This window comes from Salmo trutta, chromosome 21, assembly GCF_901001165.1.
Source record: "Salmo trutta chromosome 21, fSalTru1.1, whole genome shotgun sequence".
Taxonomy (NCBI): Eukaryota; Metazoa; Chordata; class Actinopteri; order Salmoniformes; family Salmonidae; genus Salmo; species Salmo trutta.
The window spans coordinates 21,952,885-21,978,888 of NC_042977.1; the positions used below are offsets into that span (position 1 = coordinate 21,952,885).

The 26,004-nt window shown below is 38.6% G+C and overlaps 1 long non-coding RNA gene and 2 gene segments (V, D, J or C); all 3 read left to right on the forward strand.

Moving 5' to 3' along the window:
- The first annotated feature begins 3,698 nt into the window (after positions 1–3,698).
- Positions 3,699–4,436, forward strand: LOC115156934 (T cell receptor alpha variable 38-2/delta variable 8-like). The segment is given in 2 exon segments: positions 3,699–3,792; positions 3,904–4,436. Coding segments are annotated over 2 exon segments (525 nt in total).
- Positions 4,437–6,470: 2,034 nt separating this feature from the next.
- Positions 6,471–7,429, forward strand: LOC115156948 (T cell receptor alpha variable 17-like). The segment is given in 2 exon segments: positions 6,471–6,660; positions 6,869–7,429. Coding segments are annotated over 2 exon segments (444 nt in total).
- A 9,997-nt stretch (positions 7,430–17,426) lies between these two features.
- On the forward strand, positions 17,427–18,631 carry LOC115156967 (uncharacterized). The gene is made up of 2 exons (XR_003868356.1): positions 17,427–17,591; positions 17,699–18,631. It is a non-coding gene; the product is annotated as an uncharacterized LOC115156967 (long non-coding RNA).
- The last annotated feature ends 7,373 nt before the right edge of the window (positions 18,632–26,004 follow it).

A 26,004-nucleotide genomic window follows, 5' to 3' on the forward strand; every position in this document is an offset into this window, starting at 1 on the left:
AAACGTTTTGAAACACAATGCAATCGTCTCCCTCGAATCTTATTGGCTCTCTTGTTGAAAAAAGCCCTGAAGATTTATGTTATACAACGTTTGACATGTTTGAACGAACCTAAATGGAAAAAAAATGCATTTTCTCGAAATAGCTGTCCCGCGGCCGACGGAGCATTTGGATCAGCCTTCAGACGCGCTAACAAGAACAAGCACTTGGAACATAAAGGAGTAATTTTTTCGAACGAAAATACATTTGTTGTGGACCTGGGATTCCTGGAAGTGATTTCTGATGAAGACAACCAAAGGTAAGGGATTATTGACAATAGTATACAAGACTAGATGTGATATGCGATTGTTCCAAGATGGCGCAGACCTATATTTACTAGGTAATTTTCTGAGTATCGCATCCCCTTTTATCGCAAAGTGTGATTACCCAGTAAAGTTATTTTTAAATCTGCCATTACAGGTGCTTTCAAGCGATATTCATCTATAAATCTTAGAATGACAGTATTACATTTTAAAAATGTTTTCGAATAGTAATTTAGTAAATTGTAGCACTGTTTCACCGGATGCATTTGAGGGAAAATAGTTAGTCAACGTTACGTGCCGATGTAAAATGCTGTTTTTATATATAAATATGAACTTTATCGAACAAAAGAATGCATGCATTGTGTAACATGATGTCCTAGGTGTGTCATCTGATGAAGTTTGTAAAAGGTTAGTGCTGCATTTAGCTGTTTTATGGTTATTTGTGATGCATGTGGTTGGTCGGAAAATGGCTATGTGGCTACTTTTACGATATACTCCTCTAACATAATCTAATGTTTTGCTTTTGCTATAAAGCCTTTTTGAAATCGGACGACGTGGTTCGATTCAGGAGAGGTGTATCTATAAAACGATATAATTTGAAAAAAAATTGAAAAAAAATAATTATTAAATGTTGTTATGCTAATGGCGATAGAATTTTCCCTATTAGCATAACAATAGGATTTTCCGCATATGGGACGGAGGCCGCACAGGGGTTAACTTGTTATGGATAGGGGGCAGTATTTCCACGGCCGGATAAAAAACGTACCCGATTTAATCTGGTTATTACTCCTGCCCAGAAACTAGAATATGCATATAATTGTTTGATTTGGATAGAAAACACCCTAAAGTTTCTAAAACTGTTTGAATTGAATGGTGTCTGTGAGTATAACAGAACTCATATGGCAGGCCAAAACCTGAGAAGATTGCATACAGGAAGTGCCCTCTCTGACCATTTCTTGGCCTTCTAGGGCATCTTTATCGAAAACAGAAGATCTCTGCCGTAACGTGACATTTTCTAAGGCTCCCATAGGCTCTCAGAAGGCGCCAGAACGTTGAATGATGACTCTGCAGTCCCTGGGCGAAAAACAGTAGCGCATTTGGATAGTGGTGGATCTGAGAACAAGGAAACGGGTGCGGTGGTGGTTGTCAAAATAGCTAGCTTGTGATGGCCGGGCTATCTACTCAGAATATTACAAAATGTGCTTTCACCGAAAAGCTATTTTAAAATCGGACATAGCGAGTGCATAAAGGAGTTCTGTATCTATAATTCTTAAAATAATTGTTGTGTTTTTTGTGAACGTTTATCGTGAGTAATTTAGTAAATTCACCGGAAGTTTTCGGTGGGTATGCTAGTTCTGAACGTCACATGCTAATGTAAAAAGCTAGTTTTTGATATAAATATGAACTTGATTGAACAAAACATGCATGTATTGTATAACATAAAGTCCTAGGAGTGTCATCTGATGAAGATCATCAAAGGTTAGTGCTGCATTTAGCTGTGGTTTTGGTTTTTGTGACATTATATGCTAGCTTGAAAAATGGGTGTGTGATTATTTCTGGCTGGGTACTCTCCTGACATAATCTAATGTTTTGCTTTCGTTGTAAAGCCTTTTTGAAATCGGACAATGTGGTTAGATAAAGGAGAGTCTTGTCTTTAAAATGGTGTAAAATAGTCATATGTTTGAAAAATTGAAGTTTTTGGATTTTTGAAGAATTTGTAATTCGCGCCACGCCCTGTCATTGGATATTGGAACGGTGTTCCGGTACGTTAAATCAGGTACGTTTTTTTATCCGGCCGTGAAAATACTGCCCCCTGGCCAAAATAAGTTAAAGGCCCCCTAGCCCAAATAAGTTCAAAGGCTGAAAGAAAAAAATGGAGTCGTCTCGTGGACGCGCATCTCCAGTGTCACTGTTCCCTGCCTGACCACTAACAAAAACTCCTGCTGTTTTTCGCACAGAGACTGCAGAGACGTCATTCCACTTTCTGGCGCCTTCTGAGAGCCAATGGAAGCGTTAGAAAATGTCACGTTACAGCAGAGATGCTGTATTTTCGATAGAGATGCCACAGAAGGAGAACAAATTGTCAGACAGGGGACTTCCTGTATGGAATCTTCTCAGGTTTTGGCCTGCCATATGAGTTCTGTTATACTCACAGACACCATTCAAACAGTTTTAGAAACTTTAGAGTGTTTTCTATCCAAATCTAGTAATGATATGCATATTCTGGGCAGGAGTAGTAACCAGATTAAATCGGGTACGTTTTTTATCCGGCCGTGCAAATACTGCCCCCTAGCCTTACACGTCTGTAAAACCACAATGAAGACATCGACCTACTAAGCAAGTTTTCATAAATCGTTGGGTACAGTCTAAAAAAAACGTCTGAGTAATTTGAAATAGGGGCATCATTCATGTTCAAATTTACAACATAACATACATAGGCATTTCCTCATTAAGACCTTTAGGAAATAATGTCTGGAGGGTGAAAATCCCAAAACATATTTTTATCACCTCCCCTGTCTGATATCTTAACTTTCTCTATACCACAAAATCTAAAGGTATATCATATTGTTGCACTGTGCGTAACCTCTGCATTTATAGCTACCATTTGGAAGAGGGAATAAAAGAGCCTGGCTGATTTTCTATGGTGGCTGGCAGTTGGCATGGACCAATTTATTGCGTTAATGGTGACCTCTCCTATATACAATAAGCGGTGGATTCTTAAATTCAGCAGGCAAACCTGGGTCAGATGATAAAACATGCCAGTGTTTCTTGATGTAGTTGTGAACATTACAGAGTTCTTTAGCTCTAGAGGGTCTTTTTTGTAGCAGTTCATCTCGTGTTTTCTCCAATGCCAAATTAAGAGCTTCATCCACACATTGTGGAGAATAGACGCTAATTAGAAACCTATTGCGCATCTCCGCTGCTTTTTTCCAGACAGTACTCTGGAACTAGTCTCCAATTCCTTTATAGAGTAACAACTAACAATATTCCATATAAGGTGAGAGGTGATCCACAAGACTTTCGACTGTCTGTTAATCTGAATGAAGAGAGAACCGTGTGGATCTGGAGATCTCCTCTGCTGAAATGACAGACTCTGCTCTGTACTACTGTGCCCTGACGGAAACACAGTACTAAAACCTTTCAAATGTTATTCATACAATTAAATGTTGAGAATCTACCTCCAACACCACCCAGTGGAGGGAATGAGAGATGCAGTATCACAGAAGAGAGGACAAATGAGAGGAGAGGAGAGGGGAGGAGAGGGAAGGAGAGGCCAGGAGAGGTGAGGAGAGGAGAGGAGAGATTGAGAATCTTAATAGCAACTGTACTTTGGGGTGGAGCTTGTAGGTAAACTAAGCAGAAATGATCAACTGAAAACCTTGCAGATGAAGTTGGTTTGTAGAATTCAGCTTCAGTTGTACTATTAGTCAGTTTGACTTCCAACCCCAGCCATGTTGTTCATCTGGTCATTTATTATGTTCTCAGTAATAGGTAAGTTATGGCTTTCAAAGTAGTGTCATGTGTTCTGCTTAGAAAATTACAGCAATACATGTTTATTTCAATAAAAAAAATGACTCAATCTTAATTTCTTGAAATGTGCAGGTGACACCTATGAGCAGAATATCGATCCAAACCAACATGAAGTGTATGCAGAAGTGGGTAAAATTGTTCTTCTTTCCTGCAACTACTCCTCAGCAGACAGTCTGCTATGGTATAAACAGTCTCCAGGATCACCTCCCCAATACCTTCTGCTAATCCCGCACTACAGTGGGATTGAACAGAGAGCTGATTCTCTTGACTCTCGCTTCTCTGGTAAACTGAACAAAGAGAAGACCCGTGTGGATCTGGAGATCTCCTCTGCTGAATTGACAGACTCTGCTCTGTACTACTGTGCTCTGACGCCCACAGTGACAGGAAACCCAGAGACACTGTACAAAAACCTAACATCGTCTGAGAGAGTATTTACGCTCTGTAGTTCCAGGTTTTATTTGACAATACTGCCATCAAGTGGAGTCAACATGCACCCGTTATATTATGTCAAGAGGAGGAGAATAGTGTTACACATAACATGTAATGAGAGGAACTGATTCACCCAGAGAGTGAATGTTCCAAGAGAAGATCATTAGAGAAGTCTCTGTCTAACACCCAGTGACTACGATGCTGCTCTATTCAGTCTTGTTTATGTGCACTTATAGATAAGAATTCACTCTCCAGTAACTGAATGTGTACTAACAGAATGTACACTGTTCAGGATTCATTATAATATGATATTATCAATATCAAGAGGTAATACACTTTGAAACACCAAGTGTGGTAATACACTTTGAAACACCAAGTGTGGATATACTGTACACTGTCTACATTGACTGAGTAATCCATGTTTTTCTTTTTTACAGGTACAAGTGTTGAAGACATAATTACTCCAGACAGAGATGTGGTGGATGTTATGGAGGGTAGTAGTGTTAAACTCTCCTGTAGATACAACAGCTCATTAACCAACAGTCTGTTATGGTACCTCCAGCACCCTGGATCCTCTCCACAGTTCCTCATAGTGGACTACTCTGGAATCATAACCAACACTGATAGTACAAAATGGACCCTCACACATGAAAAAGAGAACAACCATGTGGATCTGGATATATCTTCTACTGAAGTGACAGACTCCGCTCTGTACTACTGTACCCTGCAGCCCACAGTGACAGGAAACTCAGAGACACTACAAAGACCTAGAACATCTGATTACTGGGAGAAAGTTATCAACAAGCAGATTAATGAATATGTCCTAAACACTAAACACTAATCATCACTTCCATGCCAGTAAGAAGAACTACAGTATTTCATCTCTGAACACTCAAAAGCAGCTTTATTAAAAGAAGTATAGAAGATAACATAAGACATTAATTCAAATATATTCCCAAACCTCCTTTCAAAAAATAATAAGTAACAGAAAGTATAAGAAATGTATGAAACAAAATAAGAACTTTATATTAAATAAAAAACAAAAAACAACAATTGATTTGTATTGTTTAATGTTTTTTTAACTTGTGTTTTATGTTACGTTGTACACTTCTTTTTATAATTTTATTTAATTTGAGACTTCTTGTTATTGATGTATTTTATGTTTGACATTCATTAGAACACTTGTTTTTTCAATATGCTTTTTTTAAGTCATGAAATTACAAAGATAAATGAAATAAAATACAAATAACAGCACAATTGCACTGTATTCATTTCAAACTTTTTTATTCATAATGCAGTGTAACATGAATGGAGTAGCATTGTTAAAAGTAAATGAATGCATCAATCCTAACATCAAACAAGGATTGCATGGCACACACGTTACCACATTTTCTTCCCTGTCTTTGGAGGTAGGTGGAGCTACCTCCAAATTATTGCAGAGAGAGATATTAAACTCTGCCTATGTTGTGTCAGAGTATGTTTGATACTGTGTCTATCAGCTATGTTGCTGCTTTAATAATTGCTCATCCTCCTAGTCCTTGTTGGTGAGTACTGTATTCAATTTGACAGTATTATTTTAAAACACAGAATGTTTTTCAAAGTTGTCAAAAATACAATACAATACAAATAATTAATTGTATTATGGTAATGAGAAGGGGAAAGGCATCATCAACAGACCAAAAAGTCAACAACAGAAGCATGTTTTTCCTTTCTTGACAAGTAGCAGTTTTGAAGATGACAAACCCACTAGGCCCATGGTAGGTGGTGTGGAGGGTGATACCATCACACTGTCCTGTAGCTACACTGGCTCTGTAGACAATCTACAGTGGTATCGTTAGTATCCCAGGTCTAAACCAGCGTTCCTGATTCTCAGCACGAAATCAGGATATGTCCAGAAACTTGTCCCTCTTTGCCATCCAGCTCAGGTTCATACAGACCGCGTGGATCTGGAGATCTCTACTGAAGTGACAGACTGTTCTGTACTACTCTGCCATAGAGCCCACAGTGACAGGAAACACTTCCTCATACAAAAAGCTGACGGTCTGACACAAATTTGCAGATGGTATATACAGTATAGCATGGTATAGTATTGTGGATCTATCGAAAAAAAATGTCTACAGCAAAAACTAGACATTTTCAGATAGAAATAAAGTCTAAAATAAACTGAGGAGGAGGCCAATAGGAACTGAAAATCCTTAAACAGAAGAAGAGTTACATATCCAGTTATCAGAGGAGGGGCCTCATAGTCAAACACTGGTATAGGCTGGGTATACCTGCAACCATGAGGATGTCTCTGTAGAGGAACTACTCAGCTCTCTCACTGTCTTATCTCTCAGTTGGTTTATCTAGTCTGTGTCAGGATGTCACTCATATTACTGTTTCTCCTCTCAGCATTTGTAGGTGAGTGCTGAATTCTCAGCTTAAACCAAATAACATTTTGAAAACAGTGACATTGCTTTTTTCAATGAATGATTGCATTAAAACTAAGTGGTATTTTACCAGAAAGTTTCAATTCTTTCTCTTGTCATACTTTATGGGCACCTAACCCATGTATTGTTTATCATTTGGAATAAACATTAACATAATGACAATACTTATGTTGTTGCAGCTGATAGTATGGAGCAGGAAACAATAACTCCAGTGAAGCCTGAAGTCAATGCCCTTCAAGGAACAGACATCACTCTCTCCTGCAACTACAAGGGCAACATTAATAATCTACAATGGTACCGTCAATACCCCGGATCTAGACCAGAATGTCTTCTTTTGATCCTACCAACCAACAAGTATGTTCTGAATACATCCATTACGACTCCACGACACACTGGTAGACTGAATGAAGAGAAGACCCGTGTTGACTTGATGATCTCCTCTGTTGAATTGGAGGACTCTGCTCTGTACCACTGCGCCTTGCAGCCCACAGTGACAGGAAACCCAGACACACTGTACAAGAACCTGTCAAGACCCTTGGGGATGAACAGTGCATTGTGTTCTGATCAATCAGTTATTATTTAGAGTACATTAATACATATATTTTTCCCTGCATCTCCACATTAAAACACATTTAATATATATATTATTCAGGAAATAATAATTAATATTGTCTGCATCTTCCTGTTCTGATATAACATGATCAAAGATACCAGTCTGAATAAATATAGAATAAAGAACATTTGTGGTGTTGATTTGCTTCCTTTTAGCAAAGGTTCACAAACATTTTCAATCGGTGACCCCATTCCAGGATTGTGGAACATCACGCCATGTTTATTCATGTGATATTTGAGTGACAAAACCTTAACAATATCTATGGGCTAAAAAACATAATAAAAAAACTTTGGCTGACATGGGCTAGTTGATCTATACATTTCTGACAAGTTATAAATAGCTATCTAAGGTATGCATTGAATAACAAGACAAGAGGAACTGATGATGCACTACGCATTTTCGACATTGCACCTCGTGCATTCTACTATTACAACTTTCAAGAATAAGTTTCAAACTGGACTGGCTGACCCTCACCCCACAGATTGGGAACCACTGTTTGGAGGATTAATGGCAGTAATTGTCTTATTCTTCTTATTTTGGTGAACAGCATACATTTTGAGACAATACCAATAGAGGGCAGTCATGAGCTGAAATGTCTCCATTCAGAACTACAGCAAAATCATGAAGATGACATTTAGCATCAATCCAACCCAGAAAGACAGTTGAACTCAAATACCCGACTACCTTTAGTGTAGAGAGGTGGAGCTACAAAGACAATGAGTGCTTTGACAGTACAGTATGTAGTCTACAATATGTTTGAAGAGAGGATAGTGATACACTCTTACTTGACAGCACATAAAGGCTGTCATTCAGTCCCCATAACAATGTTTTTTGCAATTCTACTTTTTTCAATGTTCATTGGTAAGTGCATAGGTTTGCGCTGCAGTTTTTGATTGCAGACATATGTCGATAAAGCATATATGGTATTTGAATTGCAATATGATTTACTCAAAACAGGTTGAACATTATTTATTTCAGGTTGCAGTAATGAGGAGGAAATAATATCAGCCACAACTGAAGAGTGTGTTTTTGAGGGTGAAGGTTGTCATGATGTTGGCCTGTGGGTAAGGTTTATGACCCCCCCCATAAATACCTTTCCCCCTTCCCCTCTCTGACCCTACTGAAGGACTGCTGTCCTGTTAACATTTACATTTTAGTCATTTAGCAGACGCTCTTATCCAGAGCGACTTACAGTAGTGAATGCATACATTTCATACAATTTCATACATTTTTTTTTCTGTGCTGGCCCCCCGTGGGAATCGAACCCACAACCCTGGTGTTGCAAACACCATGCTCTACCAACTGAGCTACAGGGAAGGCTGTTAAATTTAGAGAGTCTGGGAACATCAAACAAATGGGGAAAGGAACCATATTTTGGTAATAAAACCAGTTGGAAATATGCTTTGGAACGTAATGAGTATGGATGTCAGTTCGTTGTTATCTGAGACATTATGACTGATGACAGGACGACATAAACTGTACCTGAGAAAGTATACACCCTCTAGTTATCAGAGTAACATGGAATTGTTATGCAATTGAAATGTTTGATATTGGAATTGTTTGTTAGGAGATTAAATGTAATTTTAGCTTCCAAATGAAAGATTTGGGTTTTCATAAGGAAAGTGCCCTGCTTGATCAGTGGCCCACCCCTGTGAATAGGAGGGGTTATAAACGATGAAACACATCCTTCCCCCCCTCTCCACTATATAAGCCTTTGACGAAAAGATAACCAGGTTGTTCCAGTACGGGAGGTCTGCAGCCTCTATGTTAGAAGGACACAAATGTCAACTAAGCCAACCTCGGCGTGAGCTATGGTATGAACTGGTATGAACTTTGAGCTTATTCACTACAGAAGTGATACTTCCTAGCCGTTGAGTTAGCAGCGGCCGCTGTAGACGTGGGCTAGGAAAGGACGGACGACGGATCCAGTCTAACAGACGGACAAAGATACCACCACGTATCCAATTTACCACCAGAGACATTCTTCCGAGTACAGGAAGATCTGTTGGCCAACCCGGCCAGCATCTACGACCAATCTACCGAAGCGCAGCTCAGAGTAAATATTTATTGCTGTCACGCTTGTCGTTGGAAATGGAGGACCAAAACGCAGCAGGTATGTGTACGCTCATCTTGACATTTATTTACTCAAAATGAACATACAAAAATAACAAAACAAAACGAACGACGAAACAGTCTTGAAAGGCTCACTCAGCAAAACAAGAAACAATCTCCCACAAATGCACAGACAAACACACCCAACTAATATAGGACTTCCAATCAAAGGCAACACCAAACAGCTGCCTTCAATTGGAAGTCCACCCCAATTAACCCAACATAGAAACACACTCACTAGACTACACATAGAAATACATAAACATAGACCACAACTCAAAACCCTGAAATAATAAATCAAACGCCCTCCTAACTAACACACCACCCTGAACCACATAAAACAATTACCCTCTGCCACGTCCTGACCAAACTACAATAACAATTAACCCTTATACTGGCCAGGACGTGACAATTGCATTTTCCTTTTCCAAATGGGCGGTAATTTAGAATGCATAAGATAATGTATTTACGATAGCATAGCTGCTGTTTCTTTGTTCCTAAATCTTCCCGCTCTTTCATTCAAGCCCAACCCTCTTTCCTTTGTGTAACCAGCTTTCATACAGGTTCCGTTCACCAGGGGTGAATTCTGTATGACATCATTGTATTCTGTGTATTTGTAATTCTGTGTGATTAGTTTAGGTATTTAGTAAATAAATAATTAATTAATTTTATAATAATAATTTTGTATTGCTGATTCAACTTGTTAGCCAGGGTTCGTGAAGATAACCAAGAATTTACAACTTTCATTATGAAACTGAAAATAAGATACGGGTTAATATTGACTGCTATCGATGTAAAATATTACTAAGTATTTTAAGAGTTTATTCGGAAGATAACAGCTCTATAAACGTTCTTCCGTGGTGCCCCGACTTTCTAGTTAATTACATTTACATGATTAGCTTAATCAGGTAATATTAATTACAGAGAAAGAATTTTATAGGTTAGCATGTCATATCACTTAATCCGGCATAGCCAAAGACACGACAAGGTGTTACTTTATCCTGCAACTACACTGGCTCTTACTGTAGTACTGATACTTTACTGTGGTACCAACAATACACCAGATCAAAACCAGAATTCCTGCTCCTCATCACTGAAGGAGGGTTTAAGACACATAATGAATTGACCCACCCTCGACTGTCTGTAAAACTGAATGACGATAAGACCCATGTCTCAGTGCTGTTTGTCTGTCTGTTTCTCAAAGGTCTAACAAGATGTTGCTTTTCTCATTTGTGGTCTTTTCAGCTTTTTTAAGTGAGTTATTATATGAATGAAAGCCTTGCTATTTTCTGTGAATTTAATCTTACAGTTAATGAAGCATATATTTTAATCCATAAATGTTATCGTAGTACACTAATATTGTAGATGTTAATTTCATATTTCGAACAGTAATGGAACATTTGTTAAACGTCAGTTACAACAACATTTTTGATGTTACAGTTTTTGGGATTCAATAAACCCTGTGACTAAATACCAAAATGAATTCTATGGATGATAGATATAGAAAGAGAATTGGTCACCTGGTAGTCTGTTCAGTTATACTGATATATTTCCTCTGCTGAAGTGACAGACTCTGCTCTGTACTACTGTGTCATGAACACAGTAACAGGAAACTCAGAAACCTATCAAGAACCATGGGAGGAAACAGACTTCTTGTATGACACACATAAGTAACATACCTACTCTATGTTGATTAGAAGAGGAGCTGAACAACAGTTTAGCAACATAAAAACAGGAGGACATTTTCAGAGACTGCTGAGATCTTTCTGTCAGTTTGTCTCTGTTCATCTAAGATGGTGTTGCTGGATTCAGTGTTGTTCCTGACCATATTTATTGATAGGCAATACAATACAATACAGTACAATTCAATACAATGCATTGCCATAATTGTCCATTTGAAATGAATAAAATGTCAGAAACAATTATTTAATTGTTCATGAAAATGTGTGTTTTAAAACCATTCTCTATGCAGGTGTCAGTTGTGAGGACCTCACTCCACTCAAGGAAGAGTACTGTTTAGAGGGAACCCCTGTTACCCTGTCTTTCACCAAGACACAGCACAAAGGCCAGAGTTACTCCTGTACATCTCAGGTTCAGAGATGATAAAAATAGCAGATCCTCTGACCACTCGAATAACTGAATGAAGAGATAAACCATTTGGATCTGGAGATCTCTGCTGTAGTGACAGACTCGGCTCTGTACTACTATGCTGTGAGGCCCACATTGACAGGAAAATTCCCTCCAGTTTGATGTGTATTCGTATTCTCCTACAGTCTCTACAGACTCTTAACCACATCATATACATACAATATGCATGGATTATATGACATCATTGCTCTCAACATGGGCTTGCTCAGTGGTTTGGTCCTCTGGTGGTAAATCCATGTACTGCACTCTATAGAGGAGCATACCTGAAGCCAACTGACTGGTAACGGACCAGACAAACTGCTCTTTTGGTCTGGGTAACTAGATATAAAAATAAATTAAAGTTTGTGCATGTAAAGTAATAAATGATTCATGTGAGGATTTAGTGTCTTTATTCTCAGAAGTTCCTCAACATTTAAACGCGGTTAGCAAAGTGAAAGTAGAGTATGAAGGGTTTTCTTTATATTTACCCACAAACAACCATTTCTGCAGCTCCTGGCTGATCTTCAGGTGAGGTACCTTCTTATCCTACATGTGCTACCCACTATACCTCCTGAAAGATGGGTTGATCAGGTCCAAGTGAGCCAGGAGGCTCGTCCACTGCTTCTCAGTCTTCAGCCACAACCACTGAGATGTTCTCTATGCCTCCTGATCAGTTATATGACAGATCTTCTTTGTCTGTGCTCCTCCTATAGACTGTTCTCCACAGTTATGAAGTCCAGAGACAAGGTTTTTCAATGTATAATAATGATACAACAGTTACATCTAGTGTTCAACATTCTGCTCAACAAGATGAAACCTTGACATTGCTTGTATTTTCAAGGGTAAGTTACTAGTGAGAGTCAATAGGTGTCAGTGGAGTCTCATAGTTTGCTTCTATTCCTTTAAGCTAGCGATATCTGTTTTGTTGCATTGGCTGCGTCTCATTCCACCACGTCAGCCTACGGCGGTCTTCTGCATCTGCGGTGGAAGATGGCCGAGCAACAGCGGTGTTTGAAAATCGGTCTTCTCAAAAAAATATCTGTAGCGTCCGAACGGTTTGGCCTAGAAAACTAATATGACCACTCTTTAGAAAGATGAGACTCTCACGAATATGATGGTGGTCTCTCCTCTGGTCTTTCCTCTGTTTGGGCTACAAACTAATGTTACCCAACTGTTTAAAGGGGGAACTCTCACAAACAAGATGAACAATGTGTAAAAAATGTTTTACAAACAGTACCATTCAAACCAGTCAAGCATCTGGATGAATGAGTAGGTATGTCCAAACTTTTGACTGGTACTGTAAATATTTCCTGAGCGTTCTTATATCTCCTAGATATATGGCAGACACTTGAAAATGTTATTCCTTAAGATAATTTTTTTATATAATCTTTGGTAATTTATCAATGTGTTATTAAGTGCGTTTCTACGAGAATTGGTAGTAAAGACCAAATTCTATATTTTATAAAATCATTTTGTTATATATTTTTTATATACCTAAAGGGGTCCTACAATTCCAAATCAAAAATAGCGAAATGATCCATGGTATGACCATCTTAAAATAATTATATGTGTCAACTTATAACCCCTCCCCCTCACCAACGTCAATAAAAATATGGAATATACAATAAGCTCCTCCCTTACCGCCGAGCCCCGCAATTATGACACTTCTCAGCTACAGTGGATGGAACATAAAGCCAATAACAGTCTATTCTTCCTCTATACAAGAATCATAATATCACATTGGCTTAGGAATACTTTACTTATCCTGGCTGCATGCTGTTTTGGTACAGTATAGTGCTTCTTCTTCCTGTAATCTTTGTCTGAATTTGAGATAATAAGTTACTATACAATTATTGATTCATTATTATTTAAAATACTATTTTACCAACTTTTTCAGATTGTGGAGGTGAAGAGGCTGTTGAACAGCAGAGTGGACATGTCACTGCCCTTGAAGGAGAACTGGTAACACTAAGATGTACCTACACTACTAGTAGTCCATCTCTTGATCTCTTCTGGTACATCCAGTTAACTAGGGACTCTCAGTATGTCCTGAGAAGAGATCGTTATTCAGAAGGGAGCAATAGTGATGAGTTCAAGAAGAGGTTTGATTCCAGGCTGAATTTCACATCTAGCTCTGTCCCATTGATGATCCAGAGGTTGCAGCTGTCTGACTCTGCTGTGTACTACTGTGCTCTGAAGCCCACTGTGACGACAAGTGATTCAGTCACTGTACAAAAACACATAGAGTGTGGCTCATTCAGACAATGTGACAAGCTTCTAAGTGTTTGATGATACACAGAAAGAGGAGGAGAGAAGGATTTCATAGTCTCATAATGGCCTATCTACATCAGAGTGGTTTTACTCTTCTCCACTGATCTCACAGTAGCAGACATGGGACCCTGGCTGAGGAATTTACTGATTATTGCTGTATTTTGTTATGGTATTATGAAATTATTTGTTTAATATGATTATTTTCTTATTTGTTTATGTCCTTTTCTACAATCCCTTTCTTTTTTCAAACATATTTTTCAGGTTTTTACTTCTATTCATTTTATGCATTTTAATTCTCTCTATCATGTTGCTTACCTCCTCTTTGCTCTAATACAAATGTGTGTCCTTTTCCAGAATGCAGAGGAGAAGACTCAGTCACTCAGCCACCAGGAGATGTGATCTCTATTGATGGAGGACAGGTCACACTGGACTGTCAATTTGAGACTTCAGATACAACAAATCTAAACCTGTTCTGGTACAAGTACGAAGCAAATGACTTCCCAAAGTTTATGCTGGGCCGTTTTTCTTTTGGAAGTATAAATGCCACTGAATTTGAGGAGAGATTTGATGCCCATCTAAAAACAGACTCAAAATCAATCCCCTTGACGATCCAGAGGGTGCAGCTTTCTGACTGCTGTGGTAAGTTTGATGTTAGCAGGGCTGTACACCTCACACAGTGACACACAGAATAGCATTTCAGAGGATAGTGAATGCATGCAAACATCCATCTGAAGATGGAGAAATCAATCAGTGTATTGATCATTCTGATTATGACTACAGGTAAACAATACCTAAACATTTGAACTCCTTGCATCCTTATAATCAGATTATTACATTATGGTATTGGTAGTAAAACACATTTTGTTGAAGTAAAGTCATTTAAATGTGAATAACTTAGTTGATTTCTAAAAAGTCTTAAAGAATAAGCATGTGTTTCAATTACTTTTATTATATGTTTTCCTCTGCAGGAATGGTATCTGGAGATAGTGTGACTCCTGACAAGGAGGAGTACACCCCCACTGAGGGATCATTAGTGACTCTGAGCTGTACATATGAAATAAGCAGCAATGATATTTACCTTTACTGGTACCGGCATTATTCTAACCAGGCTCCCGAGTTTCTACTGTATAAAGGCACCAGATCAAGGAGCTCTTGTGAACATATCCCTGATAAGAGATATAAATCCACAAAATCCTGGACATCAACTAAACTGGTCATAACAAGCCTAACCCTGACAGATTCATTTCTCTACTACTGTGCTCTCAGGGATTGTTATACCCAGTGATACATATACAGTGAGGGAAAAAAGTATTTGATCCCTGCTGATTTTGTATGTTTGCCCACTGACAAAGAAATGATCAGTTTATAATTTTAATGGTAGGTTTATTTGAACAGCGAGAGAGAATAACAACAATAAAAAATCCAGAAAAACGCATGTCAAAAATGTTATAAATTGATTTTCATTTTAATGAGGGATATAAATATTTGACCCCTCTGCAAAACATGACTCATTACTTGGTGGCAAAACGCTTGTTGGCAATCACAGAGGTCAGACGTTTCTTGTAGTTGGCCACCAGGTTTGCACACATCTCAGGAGGGATTTTGTCCCACTCTTCTTTGCAGATCTTCTCCAAGTCATTAACCTGTTGGGGGTAGGGGGCAGTATTTACACGGCCGGATAAAAAACGCACCCGATTTAATCTGGTTACTACTCCTGCCCAGTAACTAGAATATGCATATAATTATTGGCTTTGGATAGAAAACCCTAAAGTTTCTAAAACTGTTTGAATGGTGTCTGTGAGTATAACAGAAATCATATGGCAGGCAAAAACCTGAGAAGGTTTCATGCAGGAAGTGGCCTGTCTGACAAGGAGTCGTTCTTCTTGTCTCTGTTTATTGAAGAGTGGGGATCTTAGCTGTAACGTGACACTTCCTACGGCTCCCATAGGCTCTCAGAGCCCGGGAAAAAGTTGAACGATGACGAGGCAGCCTCTGGCTGAAACACATAATCGCCTTTGCCAAGTGGCCGATAAGAGGACAAAGGAATTAGGCGCGTGCCCAATTCGACCCCGTGCTGTATTTTCTTTCGGCTGTTTACCTAATTGCAGATTCCCGGTCGGAATATTATCGCTTTTTTACGAGAAAAATGGCATAAAAATTGATTTTAAACAGCGGTTGACATGCTTCGAAGTACGGTAATGAAATATTTAGAAATCTTTTGTCACGAAATGCGCCGTGCGCATGACCGTTATTTCCAATTGGGATAGTGTGTTGAACGCACGAATAAAACGTCGCTGTTGGAACATAACTATGGATTATTTTGGACCAAACCTACATTTGTTATTGAAGTAGAAGTCCTGGGAGTGCATTCTGACGAAGAACAGGAAAGGTAATCAAACTTTTCTATCGTAAAAAAGCGATAATATTCCGACCGGGAGTCGTTGTTTTCGTTCAAAGAGAGAGAAAGTAAACATGCTGTCGGCTTGTGCACGCGCCTCCAGTCTCATTGTCCTCAGATCGACCACTTAACAAATGCGCTAATGTTTTTCAGCCATGGCCTGCAAAGCCACCATTCATCGTTCTGGCGCCTTCTGAGAGCCTATGGGAGCGTTAGAAAATGTCACGTTATGCCAGAGATCCCCTGTTTTGGTTAGAGATGATCAAGAAGGCCAAGATATATTCAGAGAGAGCGCTTCCTGTTTGGAATCTTCTCAGGTTTTGGCCTGCCAAATGAGTTCTGTTATACTCACAGACACCATTCAAACACTTTAGGGTGAAACTTTAGGGTGTTTTCTATCCAAATCAAACAATTAATCAAATAATTATATGCATATTCTAGTTACTGGGCAGGAGTAGTAACCAGATTAAATTGGGTATGTTTTTTATCCGGCCGTGCAAATACTGCCCCCTATCCCCAACAGGTTAAGAGTGTGCTCCTAATCTCAGCTCGTTACCTATATAAAAGATACCTGAGAGCCAGAAATCTTTCTGATTGAGAGGGGGTCAAATACTTATTTCCTTCATTAAAATGCAAATCAATTTATAACATTTTTGACATGCGTTTTTCTGGATTTTTGTTGTTATTCTGTCTCTCACTGTTCAAATAAACATACCTTTAAAATTATAGACTGATCTTTTCTTTGTCAGTAGGCAAACGTACAAAATCAGCAGGGGATCAAATACTTTTTTCCCTCACTGTAAGACCCTGTACAAAAACCTGCATAACAAAATGCTTTGTTGCTTTGTGGATCATCATGAAGCATCAAACCACAATTTGATATTATAATGGCAGAGGTTGAGATCAGAGATGTGTGGTCACACCTGTACTTTGTGCATTCACCAGGTGATCTAGTGTTTCTCTGTCTTCATATTCAATGCACTGTGAGAAATATGTATTCTTTACCCTTCAATCAGTAGTCTTTAATTTCACTTAACGTAGGCATGTTCTTTTTTATGTGACAAAGTGCAACAATATTATTGTTTGTTGTTACTCCTCACAATTTATACCACTTGGTGGTGTAGAAGGAAAGTCAACCTGAAGGGGGCATCCTAACAAAGCACACACACCCCTGAATCAGAGGATGCAATACAGACAGACACCTCCCCATGGTCTACTACTGCATGTAATACAGAACAACATGAAGCATCAACAGTAGGGTGTCAAAGCTCTGTGATAGATAGATCAGCATTGTTCTGCTCCTGACCTTTTCCACTTCAAACTGACTGACTAGTCATGAAAAATTGGCTGATCCTGCATATTCTGGCTGCATGCTGCTGTGGTATAACATCCCTCTGTTCATCTGTCTCTTTCTGTGCATTTATTCATTTTATATATATACATTATTATTATTATATGTTGTGAAGATATATTTATCTTTTTTTTCAGGTTGCAGAGCAGAAGAGAATGTAAGACAGCCAACAGAAGATGCACTGGTCGTAGAAGGACAACCAACAACACTCACTTGTCTATTTGATACAGCTGATCTGTCACCAGATCTCTTCTGGTACAAACAACAAACAAATAGCAACCCCATATTTATGCTGAGAAGGGATAAGTTTTCACCTGGGGAAACTGCTACGGAGTTCAAAGAGAGATTTGATGCCCGTCTGAATTTCACAGCAAAATCTGTCCCCTTGACGATCCAGAGGGTGCAGCTGTCTGACTCTGCTGTGTACTACTGTGCTCTGAGGCCCACTGTGACAACAGGATATACAGCTCCCTTACAAAAACACTGTGTGTACAGTACTTTGTGTTGTGTGCTATTTTTTAAGGGAATGTGTTACATAATTGAGGCAGAGGAAAGGAAATGCCTTTTATAGGTGACAGTGAGAAACCAGGGGAGTCATTCTGTCATAACTCTACTTGTGTTCACCCTTTTTACTGTGTTAAATAACTGTTAGAATAATTTGTATGTGTTAGAATAATGACTAAATTGTTCCACTCTGAAATTGTAGGATAGGGGGAAATGTTTGAGAATCATGGGAAGATAAAACCAGGGTGTGGGGAGATTTGTTAGTATTGTAATACTTGGATGTTATAGTCTTTAGTAGGGATGTAAACAGAGTGAAGTTGTATGGTAGGTAATAGGAAATCATTATGGGGTTTCAACCCAAGAGGGTCTCAACGGGGGAGGGGAGGTGAAAGCCTTGAAGAATGTGACAACTTTTATGGTTCTTTGTGGTTAGTGGAAAAGTACTGGTTGTTTGAGAAGGGAGTGGTCTAAAGATAGGAATGTAGGTGTATATTATAAAAGGACTGAGTCCTAATTTTTGACTTTAGAATGTTCTCTGAATAAACTGTACAGACCTTTTGCAGAAAGCTGAGTCCTTGCCTAATTATTCTTAACCCAGTGTCTTACAAACCTTGGGGATTAGTCAAAGCTTATTGATTGTTAATTATTGTCATTGGGACTCAAAATTCCCGTATCAATAACACTTACCATCATGTTACTAGGATCAATTTAAGTATATACACTAGTGGGTGAGATTGATGCTATTCTTCATATCCAATCACATAGCCAATGTAATTACTGGAGACTTGAGTAATAGTACTGTGAAGGATATTTTGTCCATGTTTAATACAATGAATAATGAATAGAATTGTATAATAATTTCCTGAAAATAATTCCTGTTTTCATATATGTTTTACAGGTGGCAGTCATGGGAATGACATTACTCCAACAACAGATAAGATAAGATAATAATAAGATAATTTCCACTTCAAACTGACTGACTAGTCATGAGAAATTGGCTGATCCTACATGTTCTGGCTGCACTCTCTTCATCTGTCTCTTTCTGTGCATTTGTTCATTTAATTTATATAAATTATTATTATTATACGTTGCCATGGCTGTCGAAAGGAGCGGACCAAAATGCAGCGTGGTTGTAGTTCCACATTATTTATTTCAACAGTGAAACTTAATGCAATACATAAATAAACGTTGAATGTGACAAAACAACAAACCGTGACGCAGAGAGACATAACCACTACTCAAAATATAATCACCCATAAAACACAGTAAGAAAAAACCCTACTTAAATATGATCTCTAATTAGAGGCAACGAGGACCAGCTGCCTCCAATTAGAGATCAACCCCCCCCAAAAACATATAAATAGAAAAACTAGAACTTAAACATAGAAATAGAAAACATAGAAAAACACAAAAACACCCCCTGTCATGCCCTGACCTACTCTACCATAGAAAATACCATCTTACTATGGTCAGGACATGACATACGTTGTGAAGATATATTTGTCTTTTTTTTCAGGGTGCAGAGCAGAAGAGAATGTAACACAGCCAACAGAAGATGTAATGGTCATAGAAGCACAACCAACAACACTCACTTGTCTATTTGATACAACTTCTCAATCACCATATATCTTCTGGTACAAACAACTAGTAAATATCAACTCCATGTTAATGCTGAGAAGGGATTTTCACCTTGGGAAACTACTACTGAATCCAAAGAGAGATTTGATGGCCTTCTGAATGTCACAGCAAAATCATTTCCCTTGAAGATCCAGAGGTTACAGCTGTCTGGATTTTAGAGTAAATACGAAGATATTTCCTCATTTCAAATACATCAATCTTGAAATTGATCAGTCACCTATTCTTATTTGTCGGTGGCAGTTCTCAGCAGACCATCCAGACAAACCAACATTACGTTTATGAAGAGGAGTGTAGTTTTGCTTTCCTACAACTACTCCTCAGCATACAGTGTACTGTGGTATAAACAGTATCCAGGATCAATCCCCAATTCCTCCTCTTCATCCGCCATGACTCCATACTCTCACCTCACTTTTAAACTGAACAAAGATCTTGAGATCTCCTCTGCTGAAGTGAGAGACTTTGCGCTGTACGACTGTTCTGTAGAGCCCAAATTAACATGAAACAGAGAAACACTGTACAAAAGCTATACGACACTTTGCACTGTACTGCTGTGCTGTGACGTCCACAGTGCCGCAAAACTTACTGACTCAGCAGAGCTGAATTTCATGGATTTACAAGCATCTGCTGTCGTCTGTTAGACCACAGTGCCATCAAGTGGATTCTCTAGTGAATAAATCAAATGTATATGAAACGTATTTGATTCTACATTGTCAGTAGGAGGAGCTAGAGTATAAAACAGGATTAGATCATGAATCCTCAAGATAAAACATGATACTACCATGAAGATCATAGTCAGTTGATGCTGTGCTTTTCATCAGCAGCTGGTGCTTATTCTACACATCCTGCCATCTACAATGTTGTTCTGTTCACTATTACTCTTCTTTGACTTGATAGGTAAGTAATTACATTTTCATTCAAACTGAGTGTGATTATGTTGAGAGGTATTTTTTTTTCAAATCAAAGATCATGAAGTTAATGCACTACATGAGGATACATGTTTTTACTTTGAATACTTTTTATCTTTACACTGCATTTGGAATTAATTCATTTTTCCATATGGGTTTAACATATTAAATATAATATATGTTTTATGTTTTACAGATCTCAGTTATGAACAGGTATTATCACCCTACACTGATGTAGAAGTGGCTTCAGAAAGGGACAGAGTTACTCTCTCTTGTAACTACACCTCTGGTAACACTCTTCTGTGGTATCGACAATATCCCAAATCAGCACCACAGTTACTGGTTATGGAGAATGCAGATATTACGCCAGGGTTCACTCTAAATCATGACAAAAATGCCAAGCGTATGGATCTGGAGATCTCCTCTGCTGAAGTATCAGACTCTGCTATGTACTACTGTGCTCTGAGGCCCACAGTGACAGGAAACCCAGAAACACTGTACAAAAACCTAACAACACACTGTATATCGAAAGAAAGACATAACAGAAAACATTTCACTCTGTTTGTCTATCTGTTGCCCAAAGGTCTAGCTAGATGTGACTCTTCTCATTTGTTCTCTTTTCAGCTTTTTTAGGTCATTTATTGTATGATTGTGATGGGAGAACCTTCCAGATGGACAACCATCTGGCTCCTATCCAACTTTACTTAACCCCACCATAAGCATTCCTCCTACAGATACCCATTAACTTGTGGTGTATAAACCAGACTATGGCACTACTCATGTCTCTAATAAAACTGCTGATTAACAATATTTTAAGTTTAGAAATCCAAACCAATCAGGCGTTTATGGTAGTGTGGGCAGACGGAAGCCATTCCTCAGTAAAAGACACATGACAGCCCGCTTGGGGTTTGCCAATAGGCACCTAAAGACTCTCAGACCATGAGAAACAAGATTCTGATGAATCCAAGATTGAACTCTTTGGCCTGAATGCCAAGCGTCACGTCTGGAGGAAACCTGGCACCATCATACTGTGGGGATGTTTTTCAGCAGCAGGGACTGGAAGATTAGTCAGTATTGAGGGAAAGATGAACAGAGCAAAGTACAGAGAGATCCTTGATGAAAACCTGCTCCAGAGCGCTCGGGACCTCAGACTGGGGCGAAGGTTCATCTTCCAATAGGACATCAACCCTAAGCACACAGCCAAGACAACACAGGAGTCTCAATGTCCTTGAGTCGGCCAGCCAAAGCCCGGACTTGAGCCCGATCAAACATCTCGGATGAGACCTGAAAATAGATGTGCAGTGATGCAACCCATCCAAACTGACAGAGCTTGAGAGGATCTGCAGAGAAGAATGGGAGAAACTCCCCAAATACAAGTGTGCCGAGCTTGTGGCGTTGTACCCAAGAAGACTCGAGGCTGTAATCTCTGCCAAATGTGCTTCAACAAAGTATTGAGTAAAGTTTCTGAATACTTATGCAAATGTGAATTCTTGAAACCTGTTTTTGCTTTGTCATTATGGGGTAATGTGTGTAGATTGATTAGGGAATAAAAACTATTTGAAACATTTTAGAATAAGTCTGTAAAGTAACAAAATGTGGAAAAAGTCAAGGTGTCTGAATACTTTCTGAATACATTGTATCACAGCTCTTCTTTGTCTGTGCTCCTCCTATAGACTGCCCTCCACAGTTATAAAGTCCAGTGACAAGGTTTTTCTATGTATATGTAACAGGACTCTTCTTGCGTTGTGTACAGTCAATCATCGACACAAACTCCAACTTGTAGCAACAGTCATGGAGATATATTCTGATAAAAACAGCACAAAATTGCACGTCATGCAATGCACGACTCCATCCAACTCTCCACTCACGCACTGTACAAAATATACAAACCCCCCCTCCAGACACAGTGAGTTACTAGCTAGCATTAGCTGGAATTCTCTACAACAAAATGCACAAAAAAACGCTGCATCTTACGCGTGATGTATTAATAACATTTACAAACAAATTGATATGAATTGTACATTCAAATTATCACTTGGGAGTATAAAAAATCACGTTTGACGTACAGTGCTTTACAACGAACAATTTACCGCTGGTTTGGTGCTCATTGGGACGATTCTAACTGAAACATCCTCCCTCGTAACCAAGCCACACAAACCAGCCAATAAGATGCCATGTTGAGTAGCTGAAGGCAAGACCAAACTAAAACCAAAAACCCATTGGCTTAACAATTAGGTGGCAAGGGAAATCACCAATATAACCCTGTTACATATAATAATGATACAATAGTTCCATCTACTGCTCAACCTTCTGTCCAACAAGGTGAAACCTTGACATTGCTTGGTCAAGTTTTCAAGGTCAAGTTTCTAGTGAGAGTCAATAGGTGCCAGTTAAGACTCATCAATTTGCTACTATTCCTTTAAAATGCATGCAGAATGTCAACACTACAGGTGTCTGTGTTGTAGAAAAATGTATCCCACCAAACAGAATATATATTCATTATGTTTTAACCCTTTCGTGTCACAATTGCATATTCTGTTTGTGCTACTTTTATTAACAATTTGCATTTATTTAATATGAACAGACTGTGGTTTTCCAAAGTGCATGCAGCCAGAGTCAACTTTATTTCTGACTAAACTGTTTACAACAATAATATAATAAAGGGCTAGTAAACAATTGAATATGTTCCCTTGAGGCATTTACTTTAAAGGCTGAAGCAGTGCATCAGACACATACAACCACACAGACACTTTAATAAAATCAACACTTGAAATGTAATTAACTGTAAGAGTGCATTTAATAACTATAATAGTATAAAAACAGTGCCAAGAGTTGGTCAACGTTAAGGTTGGCTCTAGCTCAATTCTAACCCTAGCTTCTTGTCTACCTACTGAATTGACCATGATCCTGGTATTAACCCTAACCCTAGCTTCAGCTGACACAAATAATGAAACACTTTACATTATGAGGCAGGTAGTTATCTACTTGATTAACTCCAGGCAGGAGTGAGAGGTTTATTTTATGAACCAAATGGAGAGACAACAACCCATGTGTAATAGGCCATATGTTGATGCCAATGACCATCCTTTACATTAATGTGCGGTGAGATGACATGGATGAAGATAATGATTGTATCCCGTGTCAATCAGTGATTTTATAGTAAAGTGAACTCTTTGTGGCATTGGGCAGCATAACCCAGGTTTATATTGGACCTGTCGTAGGCTACTGAATTCTGTGACCTTTCTTTCTTATTTTGTTGCAAACCCCCAGTGGAAATATGATTTTTTTGTATTTGTTAGATGAGCTCAATTTGTCCTGAAAATAAAATATATTCCTCCAAGTCCTCCTCTTCATTCTCCATGCCTCTAGGACTGTAGTGAGAGATAAACCTCCATACTCTCACCTCACTGTTAAACTGAACAAAGAGAAGACGTGTGTTGATCTGGAGATCTCCTCTGTTGAAGTGAGAGACTTTGCTCTGTATGACTGTACTGTTGAGCCCACAATGACAGGAAAAAGAGAATCACATGAAACAGAGAAACACTGTACAAAAACCACACGACACTCTGCACTGTACTGCTGTGCTGGGACGTCCACAGTGACACATAACTTATTGACTCAGCAGTGAGCTGAATATTATAGATTTACAAGCATCTGCTGTCTTCTGTTAGACCACAGTGCCATCAAGTGCATTCTCTAGTGAATTTAATCTTACAGTGAACGAACAGCACAAAAACATGGTAATTCCACATTCATAATTTTTAAATGTCAGTTACAACTGCACAGTTGTACAGCTACAGATGTTATTTGGCCAAATATTTTAGCAGGAAACAGTTTTGGGGATAAAATAAACCCTTCGACTCCAGAAGAGCTTGTTCAGGAGGGAAGGAATGTCCATCTCTCCTGCAAATATGATGGCATTGTCTACAATCTACAGTGGTACCGCCAATATTCCAGATCCCAACCAGAATTCCTCTTGTACATCACACCAAATGGGTCTCGTCTGACAGTTTCCATTGACAAAGTGTACAAACTGGTGTATCTCTTCAGCTGATGTGACAGACTCTGCTCTGTACTACTATGCCATGAAGACCACAGTGACAGGAAACTGTGACACTGTACAAAAACCATGGGAGGAAACAGACATCCTGTATGACATACTTAAGTAACATACCTACTATATGTTAAGTTATGTGACAGATCTTCTGTGTCTGTGCTCCTCCTACAGACTGCCCTCCACAGACATGAAGTCCAGTGACAAGGTTTTTCTATGTATAATAATGATACAATAGTTCCATCCAGTGTTTAACATTCTGCCCAACAAGGTGAAACTTTGACATTGCTTGTATTTTCAAGGGTAAGTTACTAATGAGAGTCAATGGGTGTCAGTGGAGTCTCATAGTTTGGTTCTATTCCTCTCAGCTAGAGATATCAGTTTTTTCATGAGCTGTGTCTCAATCCACCGCATCAGCCTATGGCGGTCTTCTGAATCTGAGGTGGAAGGTGGCCGAGCTGCAGCAGTGTTTGTCAGACCATGAGACATCATGAAAATCGATCTTTTCACAAATATGTCTGTAGCGTCAGATCGGTTTGGCCTAAAAAATGTATATGACCACTCCATGGAAAAATTCGACTCTTGCTGTCGAAGTGCCAACTTCTGTTTGTGGAGTACCACTAATATGACCCCACTGTGGAAAGGGTAGATTCTTACGACCACTATGGAGAACATAAGGGGTTAAATATGTGTAATATATATATATATATATATATATATATATATACAAGCTTTCTTATATGTCATAGATATAGGACAGACACTAGATGTTTTGCCATTAATGAATGTGTTATTAAATCCGTATCTATGGGATTTTGGTAGTATAGGGCAAATTCTATATTTGATCAAATCATCTTGTTATATATTTTTTATACCTTAAGGTGTTCTAAAATTCCAAATTAAATAGCTTAATGATCCATTCAGTATGTCCTGAGAAGAGATCGTTATGCAGAAGGGAGCAATATTGATGAGCTTAAGAAGAGGTTTGATTCCAGACAGAATTTTTGAATTGTATAACATCACTCTGCCTCTCTGTGCATTTCTTAATTTAATTTATATACATTATTATTATATGTTGTGAAGATATATTTAGCTATCTTTTCAGGGTGCAGAGCAGAAGAGAAAGTAACACAGCCAACAGAAGATATAATGGTCGTAGAAGGACAAATAACAACACTCACTTGTCTATTCGTCACAACTAATCAATCACCATATCTCTTCTGGTACAAACAACTATCAAATATCACCTCCATGTTTATGCTGAGAAGGGATTTTCACCTGCAGACAATACTACTGAGTTCAAGGAGAGATTTGATGCCCTTCTAAATGTCACAGCAAAATC